Source organism: Dipodomys merriami, unplaced genomic scaffold (assembly GCF_024711535.1).
Source record: "Dipodomys merriami isolate MVZ:Mamm:240054 unplaced genomic scaffold, mDipMer1.0.p SCAF_19, whole genome shotgun sequence".
NCBI lineage: Eukaryota > Metazoa > Chordata > Mammalia > Rodentia > Heteromyidae > Dipodomys > Dipodomys merriami.
Genome location: NW_027203270.1, coordinates 6,147,522 through 6,163,797, shown reverse-complemented (window position 1 = coordinate 6,163,797; position 16,276 = coordinate 6,147,522). Strand labels below are relative to the sequence as shown.

At 35.5% G+C, this 16,276-nt stretch overlaps 1 protein-coding gene across 13 annotated transcripts in view; it reads left to right on the top strand.

The window, feature by feature from the left end:
- The window catches only part of Bcas3 (BCAS3 microtubule associated cell migration factor), a 525,475-nt gene that overhangs the window by 146,501 nt on the left and 362,698 nt on the right, over positions 1-16,276 (top strand). For all 13 annotated transcript variants that reach the window (XM_070027089.1, XM_070027084.1, XM_070027086.1 and 10 more), the window contains exon 15: positions 15,958-16,222. In XM_070027089.1, the coding sequence (XP_069883190.1) occupies positions 15,958-16,222 (265 nt within the window). The remainder of the gene's footprint in view (positions 1-15,957; positions 16,223-16,276) is intronic.

The following is a 16,276-nucleotide window of genomic DNA, read 5'->3' as shown; positions in this document are numbered from 1 at the left end:
CTGTGCTGTCCCAGTGCTCCTTTTGCTCAAGGCTAGCACTCTACCACTTGAGCCACAGCCTTACTTTCAGCTTTTTCTGTGATTTAATTGGAGATAATTGTTTCCTAGACTTTTTTTTGCCTAGGCTGGCTTGGAACCACAATTCTCAGATCTCATCCTCCTGTGTAGCTAGGATTATAGAGGTGAGCTACTGAGGGCCAGCTGAAACTTTGTTTTTGAGAAAACTTTATTCTTTGAGTATGATAGCATATCATACTCATTTGAGCAAATAAAGATAAAAACAATAAGTTGAAACTTTACTGTTAAAAATTCGGTAATTTTTATGTTAGTTGGTCATTTCACTCTTTAGTCCTACCCCATTTTTAGCTCCAGAAAAAAACCTTGATCACTCAGTGGATAGATATCTGACCTCCTTATCTTTTACTAGGAACAATGAGTCTACTTATGTCTCTATGTACACACTTACCTGCTCACACTTGGTCCTATAGACACACATTTACATATATATATAAACACAGTTCTCAAAATAGAATTGGGTATATTATAACTTGGAGGCAGTTTTCAATTGCTAGTGAGAATTAATTATGCACCTCTCCCACCATTACTACATTTACTGATTTCACCTTGGTAATATGAAATTATCCTCCCTGATGATAGAAAGTAGTAAATAGAAATTTACAGGGGTGGGCATTTTTTTTGTTCACATAGTTAGTTTTTTTTTTTTAATATTATTTTATTTTATTTGAGAACATACTGTACAGAGGGGCTACAATTACATGGGCAGGATAATGCATACATTTCTTACCAAGCATTGCAGCCTCCTCCTTTGTTTACCCTTCAACATAGTTAGTTTTTAAACATTTATATAAACAACTTTGTTAATGTTCTTGTTATCAGATAACACAAATATACACACACATTTTTTTTGTTGTTGTTGGTTGTGGTGGCTGAACTCTGGCTTGGGCCCTGTACCGCAGTTCTTCAGCTTAAGGGTAGCACTCTTCCACTTGCACTACAGTGCCATTTCCGGCTTTTTTCTGCTTATGTGGTGCTGAGGAATTGAACCCAGATCTTCATGCATGCAAGGCAAGCACTCTACCACTGAGCCAACCTCCCAGCCCCAACATATACACATATATTATTAAATATTGCTTTAGTTATCATGGTATGGCATGATGTTTTATATGTTTTTAATATTCTGAACATCAAATGCTAGATAACATGCATTATCTCAGGAGCCTAAACTTACAAATAGCTTTTATTTCACAGAACTTATGGTTATGGCTTTACCAGTGTGCCAACTGTTTCTTTGGAGATAATTCTATGCTATTCTTTGAACAGTCCAACCCATTTTAAAGGGTGGTTTCTCTTATATTTTTACTGAAACAAATGACTATAATAAAAATAAAAAGTTCATAATTATAATTAAAATACATTGGACATTAATTTAGTTGTGAAAATTGATAAAGCATCCAGTGTTATATCACCTCTCATCCATTTAATAAGATAATCAAATAATTGATGAAGGCATGCTTTCCAACATAAAATAAATATACAAATTCCAACATAATTATACCCTTTTGGTTTTATCTGTTGAGTATTAACATTACTAAAGTGGATTAGCTAGATATTAGTGTGTTACAGAATCATTTGTGTAATGATTGTGTAATGAGAGCTCTAGATAAAATTAATATAGGTCTACAACTTTAGTCACATCTCTGGTCCTTTTGTTTTTTAGTTTGTATTTTAGATAAGGACTTTTGCACTACCTTTGTCTAGGCTGGCCTTGGATAAAGATCTTCCTACCTCTTCCTCCTGAGTAGCACCATGTACCACCATATACTAGCATGCTTATTCCCTAGAAATAGAACTTTTGGTCTACAGTAATCATTGCTAGAATATTACCGCATATATTCTTTTTAGATATATTTGGATCTGCTAATGATATTCCTGTTTTTAACAGGTAGGCAAGTAAAAAGGAATGATTTTGCTCTAGGTGCATCTTTTAATGTCTAACCATTAATATTTTAGATGTGAGGACCTCAGTTGATCATAAAATTAGTCTTTGTAAGTTTCTACTGAAAATGTTTTGAACTGATAAAATTTAATACCAGTCATGAATTCCATATGGCACATGATCTATCTAGTCATCTTTGAGTACTTCAGAATCATATTATTTTGAATTCTTCCAAGAATTCTGAGTGTACTTTAATCAGGCAAGGGGAAAAAGTATGTGGATCTAATTATGTTGAATTAAGTTGTTTTGTGGTATTTGACTTGGGATATCCTCTGCATCTGACAATAATTTTCCTCACAAAGCACACATGCATTACAAAACAGTCCTTGTTGCCACAGTAAGTATAAACTTCACAAGGATTTTGTTAGTATACTTCTATAATGTCTTATTCAAGCAGAGTCAAGTCACTTTTTTACACAATATGCTAATTTTGGCAAATAGCACATTTGCTTTAGAAACATCTGTGTGTCAGATAAGTGTAAATTTTATCATCTTAAAATAGTGCTATAAGGGGCTGGGAAGGTGGCTCAGTGGTAGAATGCTTGCCTTGCATTCATGAGGCCCTGTGTTCGATTCCTCAGCACCACATAAGCAAAAAGAAAAAAGCCAGAAGTGGCGCTGTGGCTCAAGTGATAGAGCGCTAGCCTTGAGCTGAGGAGCTGAGGAACAGTGCCTAGGCCCAGAGTTCAGGCCCCATGACCGGATCCCCCCCCCCAAAAAAAAAAAAAGTCCTACAAATTAGTATCTTTGTCAAGGAGCAAATAGTCAATTTCATAGTATTAATTGATACTATTAGGAAATCATTTTAGATAATTTTTATTATGAGAATATCTCATCTACCCAGTCATGATTATACTGATATTCAAATTGAACTCTTTCTGTGGATGTGTGGATGTGTATGTGGGGGTTACATGCACATGCATGCATGCATGTATGTACGTTTCAGTACTGAAACTTGAACTCAGGGCCTAGGTACTCTCTTAGCTTTTTTGATAAAGGAGCCACAGCTCCAAATGTTTTTTTTGTTTTGTTTTGTTTTTTTTGAGGTTGGTTGGAGATAAGAATCTCATAAACTGTCCTACAGAGAAACTGTGATTCTCTGTTCTTAGCCTCCTGAGTAGCTAGATTACAAGGGTGAGCTTCCAGTTTTCAGCTTGTTTTCATTTTTCTAAACTTGACAACTCTATGACACTGTGGTCATTTCAGTGTCTTCCATCTATCCCCTCTCTCCAAATACAAAACTGTGACAGTGAGTGCTAAACTGTCAATATCAGGTTCCTTCACTAGGACTAGTTTTGAAACAACTAAATGCTTTATATAGTGGCTTTTCTAGCACTCATGTTATATGTTCAAGTATGGTGATCCTGACAGATGGAAAACAAATGAGAAGAGGCCTATTATTTTCCCAGCTTAATGCTTTCATTGCATTTCCTTTTCACAGTATAGGAAGAGGGAAACAAGGGTGGTACTGGTATTATCACTAAGTTGCTGAGACACTGCAAAAAGTATGGGAGTCTAAGGACATAGATTGTGAAAACATAGTACAAAACAGATGAAAGCTGCAGTTAGAGAGAATCCTAGAGATTAATAGGGAACATTGTAGAATGTGGAAAGAACCACCTTTAGTTGGAAAGGTATTCATGGTAGATATGATTGGCTGTGTAAAAAATCTGACTCTATAAAAAAGAAGTGAAAGCTGGAAGCTTGATTGTAGAGCTCTTGCAGTGAGTGGAAAAAGCCAAGCAAGAACACAAGGCCCAGCCCGGTGCCAGTGGCTCAGGCCTGTAATCCCAGCTATTTAGGAGGCTGAGATCTGAGGTTCATGGTTCAAAGCCAGCCTGGGCAAGAAAGTCTGTGAGACTTTTATCTCCAATAAACCACTAGAAAACCAGAATGGTGCTGTCGCTCAAGCAGTAGAGCATTTGACTTGAGCTGAAGAGCCCAGAGTTCAAGTTCCACCACACACACGCACGCACGCACGCAGGCACGCAGGCACGCAGGCACGCACGCACGCACGCACGCACGCACGCACGCACGCACGCACGGGCCCTGAGTTCAAGCCATTGAACTGCAATAAATAAACAAATGATAAAGGTAAATAAAATGAATGAATGAAAATGAATTAATTAATTAAATGGTTATCATATACTGGCAAGTGATTAAAACAGGATCCAAAATGTCATATGATTGCCAGGCACTGGTGTCTTAGGACTGTAACCATAGCTACTCAGGAGGTTGAAATCTGAGGATCATTCTTGGAAGGTAGCCCAGATAAGAAAGTTAGTGAAACTTTTATCTCCAATTAATCATGGAAAAAGCCTGAAGCTGTGTTGTAGCTCTGGTGGTGGAGTGATATGCTTGAGCAAATGGACTTCAGGGACAGTTCCCAGGCCTAGAGTCCTTGGACCAGAAAAAAAGAAGTCATATAATGACAAGCTTTTTCTTTAAAAAAAAAAGGAAATGAGTGTAACAGTAACATAGGACATAGATCAGTAGAGAAGTATCAATTGAAGTTTTCTATATACTAACACATATAATTTTCAAGTTAGAATTTTAAATGTTAGGAAATAAGAACACTACAGCATCATAGGTAAGATATGCAATTGAAAGACTAGAAAGCATTCTAGTTAGTAAATAAAGATCCAAAAAAATGAAGAGTTGAACTGTTGTGAATAATGTTATATAACTTCTGTTTAAATTTATTTTTGGATTTAGTATAATTTCTATCAAATTCCCAGGAGAAACTAAAATAGAAATTAACAAGATGTGTTTAAAATTCACTTGAAAATACATTGGACTTTAAAAAAATATGAACATCTTGCTCATGTAATTGTAACTCCTCTGTACAGTATTTTCAAAATAAAAAAAATACGAATAAAGTTGAAAGATGCTTCTACCTGATTATCAGTTAAATCCACATTATTAGTAGGGAGTTCTGCACAAAGACAGTTAACTTTTGACAAGAGTGTTTAGATATAGAGTAAGGAAAGGTTAGTCATGTCAACATTTTTACCCAAATTTGATGATAGAGATAAATTTACAAACCACAATTATATAGCTTTAATGAAGAAATGTAACTTGTCTTGGGTTAGGCACAGATTTTTTTAGAAATGTAATGTGTCTTGGGTTAGGCACAGATTTAAAAAAATGTGATACTAATAGAAAATTCATTAAAACAAAATTTATAGATTATAGTTTATCAAAATGAAACATAATTTTCTTGTTGAAAGAAACCATTAGGTCGCAATCCAGTGGCTCATGCCTGTAATCCTAGCTTCTCAGGACTCTGAGATCTGAGGATTGTGTTTCAAAGCTAACCTGGGCAGGAAAGTCCATGAAATTCTTATCTTCAATAAACCACTCACAAAACCACAAGTGGCACTGTGGCTCAATTGGTAGAGTACTAGTCTTGAGTACTAGTCAAGAATTATTTCCTTTGTGGCTTGAAGCTTAGCCTTCTTATACTGTAGATCCATTTTTTGTGGGAAGAGTCTTGGCTCTTTTCTCTTTGCCTAGCTGCTCACATCTCGGCTCTTGAACTCATTTATTTTATTGACAAAATCATCCCTAAACAATTCATCAAAACATACATAAATAGGCATATTAGGCCAATGCCATAGTTTGCCTAATGTAGGGTAAATGTAGGGTCAATGTTTTTCCATTATATTCCTGGACTGAATGCTTCTTACTTAGATTGCCTTCAGAGTTGTGGGTTTTACACCTGGGTGGCCCAGTGACACCATCTTATTTTCTTTGCTGAGCCCTCAGTGATCCAGGCCTAGATATTTAAAAGAGCCTGTAAGCTGTTCAGTGGAATGAGAGGTAAGGTTCCCATTTGGACCCTTGCAACTTGTTAATCTTCAGGTTTACCCTTCCCATGGTTTATCTGTGATGTCAAAGGATTCCATTTGTAAGTTGTTGATTAAAATAGTAATAGGTTACTGGCAAACTTCTACAAAAGGAAGTGTACTTGGTTGCTGTATCAGGCAGGTGGCGATGTTGTACTGAGTTAACACCTAGTACTTCATCAGCCATTAATTCCTCACCTAGTTTCCTCCTGGGATTTGGTGGTGTTTATGCTACATATACAGAATGGAACTAGACACCTGGAAGTTGGTCCATTGCAAATTGGTCTCACTGTCACTAGTATATGTGACTGAGGTACTCAGGTAATCTTACAAGCATTTAAACTTAAGTACATTCACATGACATTAGTTTTTTTTAGTGTATATAAGCTGCAGTGATAGTACACTGAAGTGAATGGAAGGATACCACATTTTTACAAGATTTTCATCACATTTCCCCAATTAAAACATTCAATAATATATTTAGTGTGAGCATTGTTTTTTGTTCCAATGACAACTGTTGTGCCATAAGGTTTTCCCCCAACTGGGTGAGAAGAGGTTAAACTTGTGGATATGGTCAGAGGCACCCTTTCTCACTGTATCCTTAGATCCATACTGATTGACTCCCCCATGTACAGTAGTGCTACTTTTCAGCATCTAGTGTATGTCCAGATATTCTTTGCCTACTGAAACCTACTTCCTCCATCTTTAGCACATTTCACCCGCTAGTTCTGGGCATGTCTGGACAGAAGTGTGTTCATCTCTTGTAAAGCTGTGACAAGTTACAGCAAAGCTCACTTCTACAAGGACTACTGGCCCTGTGCAATTAATGGTAGCAGAGCTTTATGTTGCCCTTTATTGTTCGTCTTGAGTTTTGGGTTTTAATAAATGAGTTCTCTTTCTTTCCTTCCTTCCTTTCTTTCTTTTCTCTTTCTCTTTCTTTCTTTTCTTCTTTCTCTGCCTGCCTGCCTTCCTTCCTTCCTTTTCTTTTTTCTTTCCTTCCTTTTCTTTTTTCTTTCCTTCCTTTTCTTTTTTCTTTCCTTCCTTTTCTTTCTTTCTTTCCTTCCCTTCCTTCCTTCCTTCCTTCCTTCCTTCCTTCCTTCCTTCCTTCCTTCCTTCCTTCCTTCCTTCCTTCCTTTCTTTCTTTCTTTCTTTCTTTCTTTCTTTCTTTCTTTCTTTCTTTCTTTCTTTCTTTCTTTCTTTCTTTCTTTCTTTCTTTCTTTCTTTCTTTCTACTGTCCCTGAGCTTCTTTTGCTCAAGGCTAGCACTCTACCACTTTGAGCCACAGCTCCACTTCCAGCTTTTTCTGTTTATGTAATACCGAAAAATTGAACCCAGGGCTTCGTGCATGCAATGCAAGCTCTCTACCACTAAGCCACATTCCCTGCCCATTTGTATATTTTTGTCTTGATTTTTTATTTTTTACTAATCTTGATGGAGACTTAACCTTTTTGAGTCTTGCTATATAGAGTCTTACTATTTACTATAATGGGGAACTATTGAAAGCTGAAAACATCCTTGAGTGCTTAAAGTGTTTATATCGCCAACTTTAGAAATAGAATAGCTAAAATTTAAAGCTTCATCTTTAGCATATTAAAATTGTTTTTCCTTAGGCATTCCTACTTGTTTTCTCATGTTTTTCTATTGCCTTTTGAATACTATCTTAAGTCCTTCCTTGATTTTTACATACATATTTCATTAAGACAAAATAGCTACTTACAAAAATAAATTCTTCTTTTTAGCATTAATTAATGCTTATTCAGAACAACAAATGAGAATTAAGATCTCCAGACATTCTGATTTCTTTATGCTGTTAAAAATTGAACTATTCTATTTGCAAGGAACAGTTTATAATACTGTTGTTAGTTGTGAAGAATAGCTTGAACTTCATGTCTTACATGTTTTTTTACCATTACAACACTAGCTCATAGCTAAACCATTTATGATATGCTACATGCCAATTCTGTTTGCTTTGTACATATTTAGTCATTTAGTCTTTACCAAATTCTTTATGTGATATGAAAGTTTAGATAGGTTATTCATTCAAAATTTTGTTCTTTTTTTTTTTTTTTCAATGCCAGTCCTGGTACTTGAACTCAGGGCCTGGTGAATTTTTGTTCTTTTTTTTTTTTTTTTTAATGCCAGTCCTGGTACTTGAACTCAGGTTCAAGTGCTGTCTCTGAGCTTTTTTTTGCTCAAGACTACACTTTATTATGTGAGCAAAATTTCTACTTCTGACTTTTTTTTTAAAATCAGTTAATTGGAGATGAGACTCTCATAGATTGGTAACTCAGAGCTCAGTCTCCTTAATAGCTAGGTTTACAGGTATGAGTGGCTGGCACTGGGACAGAAATTTTGGTTCTTGATCCTTTGAAAAAAAGCATAAAAGAGGAGCAGGTTTCCTTGGTCTTAATCATACTACCATTTTCCCCTCTCTCCATTTCTAGGTTGATAATTTTAGGTGATTTTTAAACTTTGAAACTTAAAAGTTTACAAATCATTTAGTAGGCTTTCCACCATTATTTATGGAGCATATAAATTAATATGACATTTATTCTAAGCAAAGTTTTGCTAATATTAACCTAATTATAATTGTTGACAAATATTTCTCAGTTAACTTTATTACTTTTCCTTTTTTCCTTTGTAGTAGTAGGATTTGAATTCAGGGCATAGAGCTTGCATAGCAGGCATTCTAGCTTTTGTGCCATTCTGCTAGTCTTAAGATAAATCATTTTCCATGAAAATTGTTTTATTGACTTTGAAGGATTAGAATTGTGAATGTGTGTCTCTGAAAATATCTAGAGCTTGCATTTTAATTCTTTAAAAAATTTATATTTATTATCACTATTTTATTTATTTATTTAGGTTCTTAAGCCAGGCCATTGGTCTTGTTAGGTAGATGGTCTGCTCTACTGCTTGAGACATAACTCCAGACTATTTTTTAATTCGTGGGCAAATATTTCCCTTTTGAAATTTCCAAATATCTTTATTCAACATAATTTCTTATAATGGCTTGTTAGTTATTGCTATTGACCATTATCTATTATCTTTTTAGTACTCTGGAAATTTAGTACTCTTTTCAGATATTTTATCCAATTATTTTCTTTCCCTCTTTCCCTCTTCTCCTGTCTTCCCTAACTCCCTTCCCCTTTCTGTTATTCCCTCCTTAGTCCCTATCTGTTTCTCCTTTCACTTTTTTTTTTTATTTTGGTCCGGTCGTGTGGCCTGAACTCTGGGCCTGGGCACTGTCCCTCAGCTCTTCAGCTCAAGGCAAGCGCTCTACCACTTGAGCCACAGTGCCACTTCCGGCTTTTTTCTTTTTGCTTATATGGTGCTGAGGAATCGAACCCAGGGCCTCAGGCTTGCAAGGCAAGCGTTCTACCACTGAGCCACCTTCCCAGCCCTCACTTTTTTCTTAACTGAATGGAGATTGTAGTTATTTCAGTTAATCGGCATATCATAGCTAGAGGTGAAAACACACTTAATTTTTTATCATGATTCAAGATGTCTGTTTTACAAGTGGGCAACAATGCCTTGGTGGGTTTTTTTTTTGCCTCTTTCCACATGATAATTTTTATTAGTGCAATTTGTAGATATCATTTCAAAGTTCAAGGCAATAATATGAGAAGTAATGTGAGCAACAAAGATGCTAATTTCTTTTTATCAAGATACCACATCTATACCCAGATTCCTTCATTCTCCATTTGCTTTTGTTGAGAGATTCTGCATTGGGGATAAATGTAGTACTTTTTTTGTGTGTTGATTTGTATAAAACTACATACTACAATACTAAATTCTAGTACTAAAGTACTAAATAATGTATTTATATATACATTATATCATTGAATTGTTAATTATATAATCATAGTTTTGTATACATTATATAAAGTATATAGTCTGTTTCTATCTATGTTTCTATGTTTCTATCTATGTTTCTATCTATGTTTCTATCTATCTATCTATCTATCTATCTATCTATCTATCTATCTATCTATCTATCTATCTATCTATCTATCTACCTACCTACCTATCTGTACTTTAAAGGACTCAGAATGTTATCCTTAGCAATAGTTCCTCCTGTAGACTCCAGTGGCTCATGAGTGTAATTCAGGCTTCTCTAGAGTCTGACATCCACCGTATCACAGTTTGAAATTAGCTTAGACAGAGAAGTCTGTGAGACTCTGTCTTAAAAAATAGTCACAGGCTGGTAAGGTGGCTCAGTGGTAGAGTGCTTGCCTTACATGAATGAGGCCCTGGGGTTCGATTCCTCAGCACCATATAAGTAGAAAAAGCGGGAAATGGTTCTGTGGTTCAAGTTATAGAGTGCTAGCCTTGAGCTGAAGAACTGAAGGACAGCCCTCAGGCCCAGAGTTCAGGCCCCAGGATCAGCAAAAATAGAAAGAAACAAAAAGCAGTGCTGGGGGTGTGACTTGAGTGGTACATTCCCAACTAAAGAAACAAACAAGCATGCAAGCAAAGGTAGTTTAAACCTCAAGAGTTCAAACCCAAGTTCCACCAAAAGAAAATAATCTCATAATTTGTAAGAGTTCAATATAGACTTGAAAATAATTCTGTTTCATTTGTTTGCCTGCCTGCCTGCATGCGTTCCTTCCTTCCTTCCTCCCCTCTCTCTTTAAAGGGGGGGGATTTTAAAAAATTACTTAAACTTACTGAAAGACCTGCATACATTTTGCACAAATCTTGAACTATTCCTTTATGAACATCTTGAAATTCACAAATGCAAAATACAATAAACCTAAACAAAAGAAGCTTATTTTAGATAGTAGGATAGTAGAAGGTAAGTCATCCTGAGGTAATTCGGCCTGTAGAGCCCTAGTGAACCCTCCTGCCATATTTTCTCAAACACCCAGTTACTAACTATTCATCTAAGTTAGAGTGTAAGAAGAGAAAAAATTGGGTGATTTCTGGTATTCGCCCCCTTAAATTCTTTATTTGGTAACTCAGTATGACAGACTTTAGGTTAATATTAAGGTCATTATCAAGTGATCTAAAATGTAGATTTCTTTATTGTTTCTGTCCCTATGCTAATATCTACTGAATCATAATCAGTAAAGTTTCACCTCAGGACCTGCATTTCTTACAAATTATTTGGTCGTTTATCCTTCCTTCCACCCCTGAAATACTACCCTCCCCAGTCCCATGTTGGGGATTGATCACAAGGTCTTACTTATGAAAACACTTGACCAGAGCTACTACTAGCTCTCAGATTTCTTCTATCTAAAGTTTGCAAACCTCAAGTTCAGATTTTAGAATATCAAAATAACTGAAAATTTTATTGTTCCTATAAACAGAGGTTGTTAATAAGGTTTGAGGAATTAATTTGAGCATAATTTTGGAGGTGTATGAGATGGCCATTTCTGTATCTTGGATGCTAAAATGTTGCAACACTTCATTTTAGTACCTGAATTCTTTTGTTTTATATGCACTTTGAATTTAACCTGCTTTTTCAATTAAATATATAGATCTTTAAAGTTCAGATAAAATATCAGACATAACTGAAGTCACTTAAAAATGTCATGTTCCACGTAACTATGTCTGCTACATTAGATTTTGATGGCCTACTATTTGATTCTTAATGAGATACATAAAATGAGCCAGTCATATTGCCATAAGTCATTTGCCTTTGTCAAAATTACTGCAATATGATTATAGTATCTAGTAAGGAAAGAATATATTAGCTTTCTGGAACCTCGTTGGTTTGTGATAATCCAGTTTCATAGCACCACAATAAGAAATAAGTGGAGAGATACAGGAAACTCTGAAAGAATAGTAAATTGAATGAATAATGATTAATTTGAGTCTTATTTTAAAAGCCTACACTGAGAATGAGTATGCTGGTGAGAATTTTTAAACTAAATTATGTTGTTTTTGGAGACCCCCACCAAAAAAAAAATGTTGTTAAAAAAAGAAATGTTCCTAGAACTGGGAATGTGGTATACAGGTAGTGTTTGCCTAGTATGCATGAAGCCCTGTGTTCGATTCCTCAGTACCACATAAACAGAAAAATCTGGAAGTGGTGCTGTGGCTTATAGTAGAGTTTTACCCTTGAGCAAAAGAAGCCCAGGGTTTTAAGTCCCAGGACTGGGGAAAAAAATATTCCCTTGAGTCCGCATTTTGAAATGGGGAGCATAGAAGCACATACAATTTATCTCTTGAAACACAAGTGCTTAGTTCCTGAGTTCAGAGTAGTGGTTTGTGAATGTTCAGGTTTTTTTTCTTCTTTCAAAGAAGTTTGAGAGTGCCTTTAACTGTAAATTGTGTTAATCTGTGCTTGCCGTGAAACTGATGATCACGACCAACTCCCATCAGGTCTTCTGAGTTAAGAGGAGAGAGTGTTCCAAATTGAGGTCAAAGTCATGTGATGATGTCATCATTTTTTATTAGATTGTCTTTACATAAATATAGGTAATACATATATCTACTATTATATATTATAATAGGTAAATTTATTATAGTGTACAAACATAGCTTAAAAATATATAATATATAAATATGTATGAAAAACTTGTATTCTAATATTATATATTAGATGTATTATGATAAATACATTAAATATAATATATAAGCATTAAATAGTATAGTTTAATATACTATTTAATACAATAATACATTTATATGAGATGATTGTACTTACTAGATTTTCAGCATACTTTAGTATTTTCTCTTTTTTTTTTTTCGTTGGTTGTGGGGCTTGAGCTCTGGGCCTGGGCCCTGTCCTTGAGCCCTTCAGGTCAATGCTAGTGCTCTACCACTTGAACCACAGCTCCACTTCTGATTTTTTGATAGTTAATTGGAGATAAGAGTCTCATGGACTTTCCTGCCTGGCCTGGCTTTGATCCTAAGATCTCAGCCTCCTGAGTAGCTAGGATTACAGGTATGAACTACCAGGGCCCTGCTTTAGTATGTTGTTTTTTATGTGTGAATAGCAGCCCAACTAGATCTTTAATACTAACAGACACATCATTTTGTATTTTATAGATTGCTGATTTTGCTATGTTTAAAAGATTGAAATTTCTCTTATTTGTTTGACAGCTAATATCTTTTCCAATTGTTCTCTGCTCATTTATATGTGTTGATGTGTCTTCAAGGTCATAGAGAAGAATCTTTTTCTAATAGCAGATTTCTAAGTAAGCATTGGATAGAATTCTGTCTTCCTGTCTTGATAGTGATTGTGAAAGCCACTTCATATCACAAGCATTCTTCAAGTGAAAGAAGGAATCTCTTTTTTTCATTGACAGAGTGGAAAGTGATCCTGATTGTATGTGTTTTGGGAAAAGAATTCTGATAACAAGCTTCAGTTCTACTGAGGAGAGCCCATCTATAATAAGCTCAATAATAAGCTTAAGGATATTTTTCCTTGCTTTGGTTGTGGCAGGAGGAAATAAGCGTGATATTATGACAGGAGATTCTGATGGCCCTATGTTTCTCTTCTGTGGCCTTGGCTATTGCAGGTTTTCTGTTTCTTGTAAGTTTTTCTCTCTCCTCCCACAAACACTCTTCCACTAAAATCTTCACTACATTCAGAAAAGACAGTGAAGCCAAAAGTAATCTAGGCAACTTACAGAGTTAAATATTTATGGAAAACAGTTTATATTTGTCAGCTTTCAGGGTGGTCTTAAATTTTAACACTCAAATATCATTTGGGTATTTCAGAAGAATAAAGATGGGTAGACATGTTTGTACTTTGTGTCTGCCCAGGCATTAATGTTTGTCAAGCAGTAAGGTAGCAGTGAAGTACTGGTCCCTTGCCTCCCAGCATATACAGAGTATCACAATGTAGGCCATCCAGGTCTCAAATTCATTATCCTCTGGTCTCAGCCTCCTGTGCTGGTATTACAACTTAATTTCAGGCGATCTTGAAAACTTACAATTTAACAAATCCAAAATTGGTGTCAAGGCAGCCAGAGCTGTATTCTCTGATCTTAGCCTCTGGAATAGCTACAGTTACAATGAGTCACCTGCATCCAGTTGAATTTAGATTTATTTGAAGCTCTCGTACATTAGAAAGTTCTTCTTTATCCGAGGCATTTAACGCAATTCATGTTGTTATATATAATAAAAGCTAACACACTTCAAACTCATACACCGACATGTGCATTTTAAAAGTTAAACCTTATTCTTCACAAAGACCTCCTCATTTTATTGTGCTTTTATTTTTGTAATGCCTGAATTTTTTAAGCAATATTTTCTGTGTGATGAAAAATTAATTTAGTTATTGTAGTAAGATTCTTAAAGTATGTGTTGCCACACACTTCATACAATATAAACACGTGGAGATATAACTTTGCATTTTCCCCTTCCCAATAAAACTGATACAAGCTAAAAAGTAAATAAAATATGTGTTATCTGGTTTATTGTTAGAAGCTATGTCTAAATAGAGTTGAGATGGGGCTGTGGCTCAGTTAACAATGCATGCTTCATATGTGTGAGGCTCTGGTGTGAATTCATGGCCCCCAAGAGGAAAAATATAAAGCTTAGATCACAATTAAATTTTACTTGACTTTCTTTTTATGAAAAAAGTAAATTGGAGATGTTTTTGTCCTCATCAGATTGGTCTCATGATAAAACTAGTGAATTCAAACTATTTCAAATTGATGTTGAAAGAGCAGTGTTGTGACTAGTTTGTCTGGATTAAATCTGTGACTACCACTTACTTTTGTAAATGGTGTTTATTTTAAAAACATGGCTCATTCCTTTACATATTTTCTGTGTTTGCATTGCCAGTAAAATTGAGACTATGCTATGCAATTTTGAGTGGCTCCTTAATTTAAAGAAATCAGGCATCTGCAGCTATATAAATTGTGTGTGTGTGTGTGTGTGTGTGTGTATGTGTGTAAGACCTTTCTTTTACATTGCACTTCTGTTTAGATTATATATATCCCTGAATATTGGAATAAATTCCTATCTAAATTTTTTTATTGCTACTCATCAGTCTACTAAAAGTTTACTTGCAGAACAATCTTTTCAAAATTGAAATCTCTCCACTATTTTTTCAATAATATCCAACACTTTGGCCTTCTTTGTCTCTTAATGAGATTCTGACATCTAGTACAACTTGCCCTCCATTTCTTTCTCATTTATATTTAAAATGGAATATCCAAATAATCTAAATCGTATTCTTTTTCTGTTTTATTTTGTACACATTCTTATGTCTGACAGTACTCTTTCTTATTTACTACTCATGCTTTCTTTCCCTCCATCATCTCTGAAAGGAGGAGATTGGATATCTGCTCAGAGAGGCAGTCTCTATGATGTCTTTCCTTTTTAATATTTTAACCACTTTGCTTGTGTATAGACAGCCATTTTACTTCTCCCATTCTATTTTAGTAAATTTCCTATGTACTTTCCTCCCAGTAGTCCAAGACTTCAAAGGGTTTATTATTTATCTCTTTATTCCTAGCATATTGCAGTGGTACATCAGAATATTTAAATGACAGCTTTAATTAATTTTTGACTTAATTATGTAGGGTACTTTTACATTTTGTCTATTACATGCTTATTAGAAAATGCTATAGGATGGGCTGGGAAGTTGGCTTAGTGGTAGAGCGCTTGCCTTGCATGCCTGAGGCCCTGGGTTTGATTCCTCAGCACCACATAAGCAAAAAGAAAAAAGCCGGAAGTGGCGCTGTGGCTCAAGTGGTAGGGCACTAGGCTTGAGCTGAAGAGCTGAGGGACAGTGGCCAGGCCCAGAGTTCAGGCCCCACAACCGGACCAAAAAATAAAAATAAAAATAAAAGAAAATAAAAAATAAATAGGGCTTCCTTTAGAAAATGCTATAGGAAAATAAGCCTGACTTATTTATTTTGTGTTGCATTTCAATAGGATAACACTGTTTATTTAGGTCATGTTTTATGACTTGGTACTCTGTGACAATGAACAGAATTCCCTAAATTGTGACAGATTTCTGACATTTATTGAACAAAATTCATTGAGAAGCTCTCATCTATAAAGTAAAAATATTAATATTTAAAGCAAATTTAATGAAGCAATTAATTCCATTTCTTTTTGTTGCTGTATGGAACTCAATGAATGATTTCATGTATTAATAACCAACTTTCCTTGTCCTGTTTCTAGGTGCAGGACATCTGCTTCAGCCATGACTGTCGCTGGGTTGTAGTCAGTACGCTCCGAGGTACTTCTCACGTGTTCCCCATCAACCCTTATGGTGGCCAGCCATGTGTTCGCACACACATGTCACCACGAGTAGTGAATCGCATGAGCCGTTTCCAGAAAAGTGCTGGGCTGGAAGAGATTGAACAAGAGCTGACGTCAAAGCAAGGAGGACGCTGTAGCCCTGTTCCAGGTCTATCAAGCAGTCCGTCTGGCTCACCTCTGCATGGTAAACCTTATTTTGTCTCTCCTCACTGCCTCCTGCAGTCTTGGTTCCTACTGT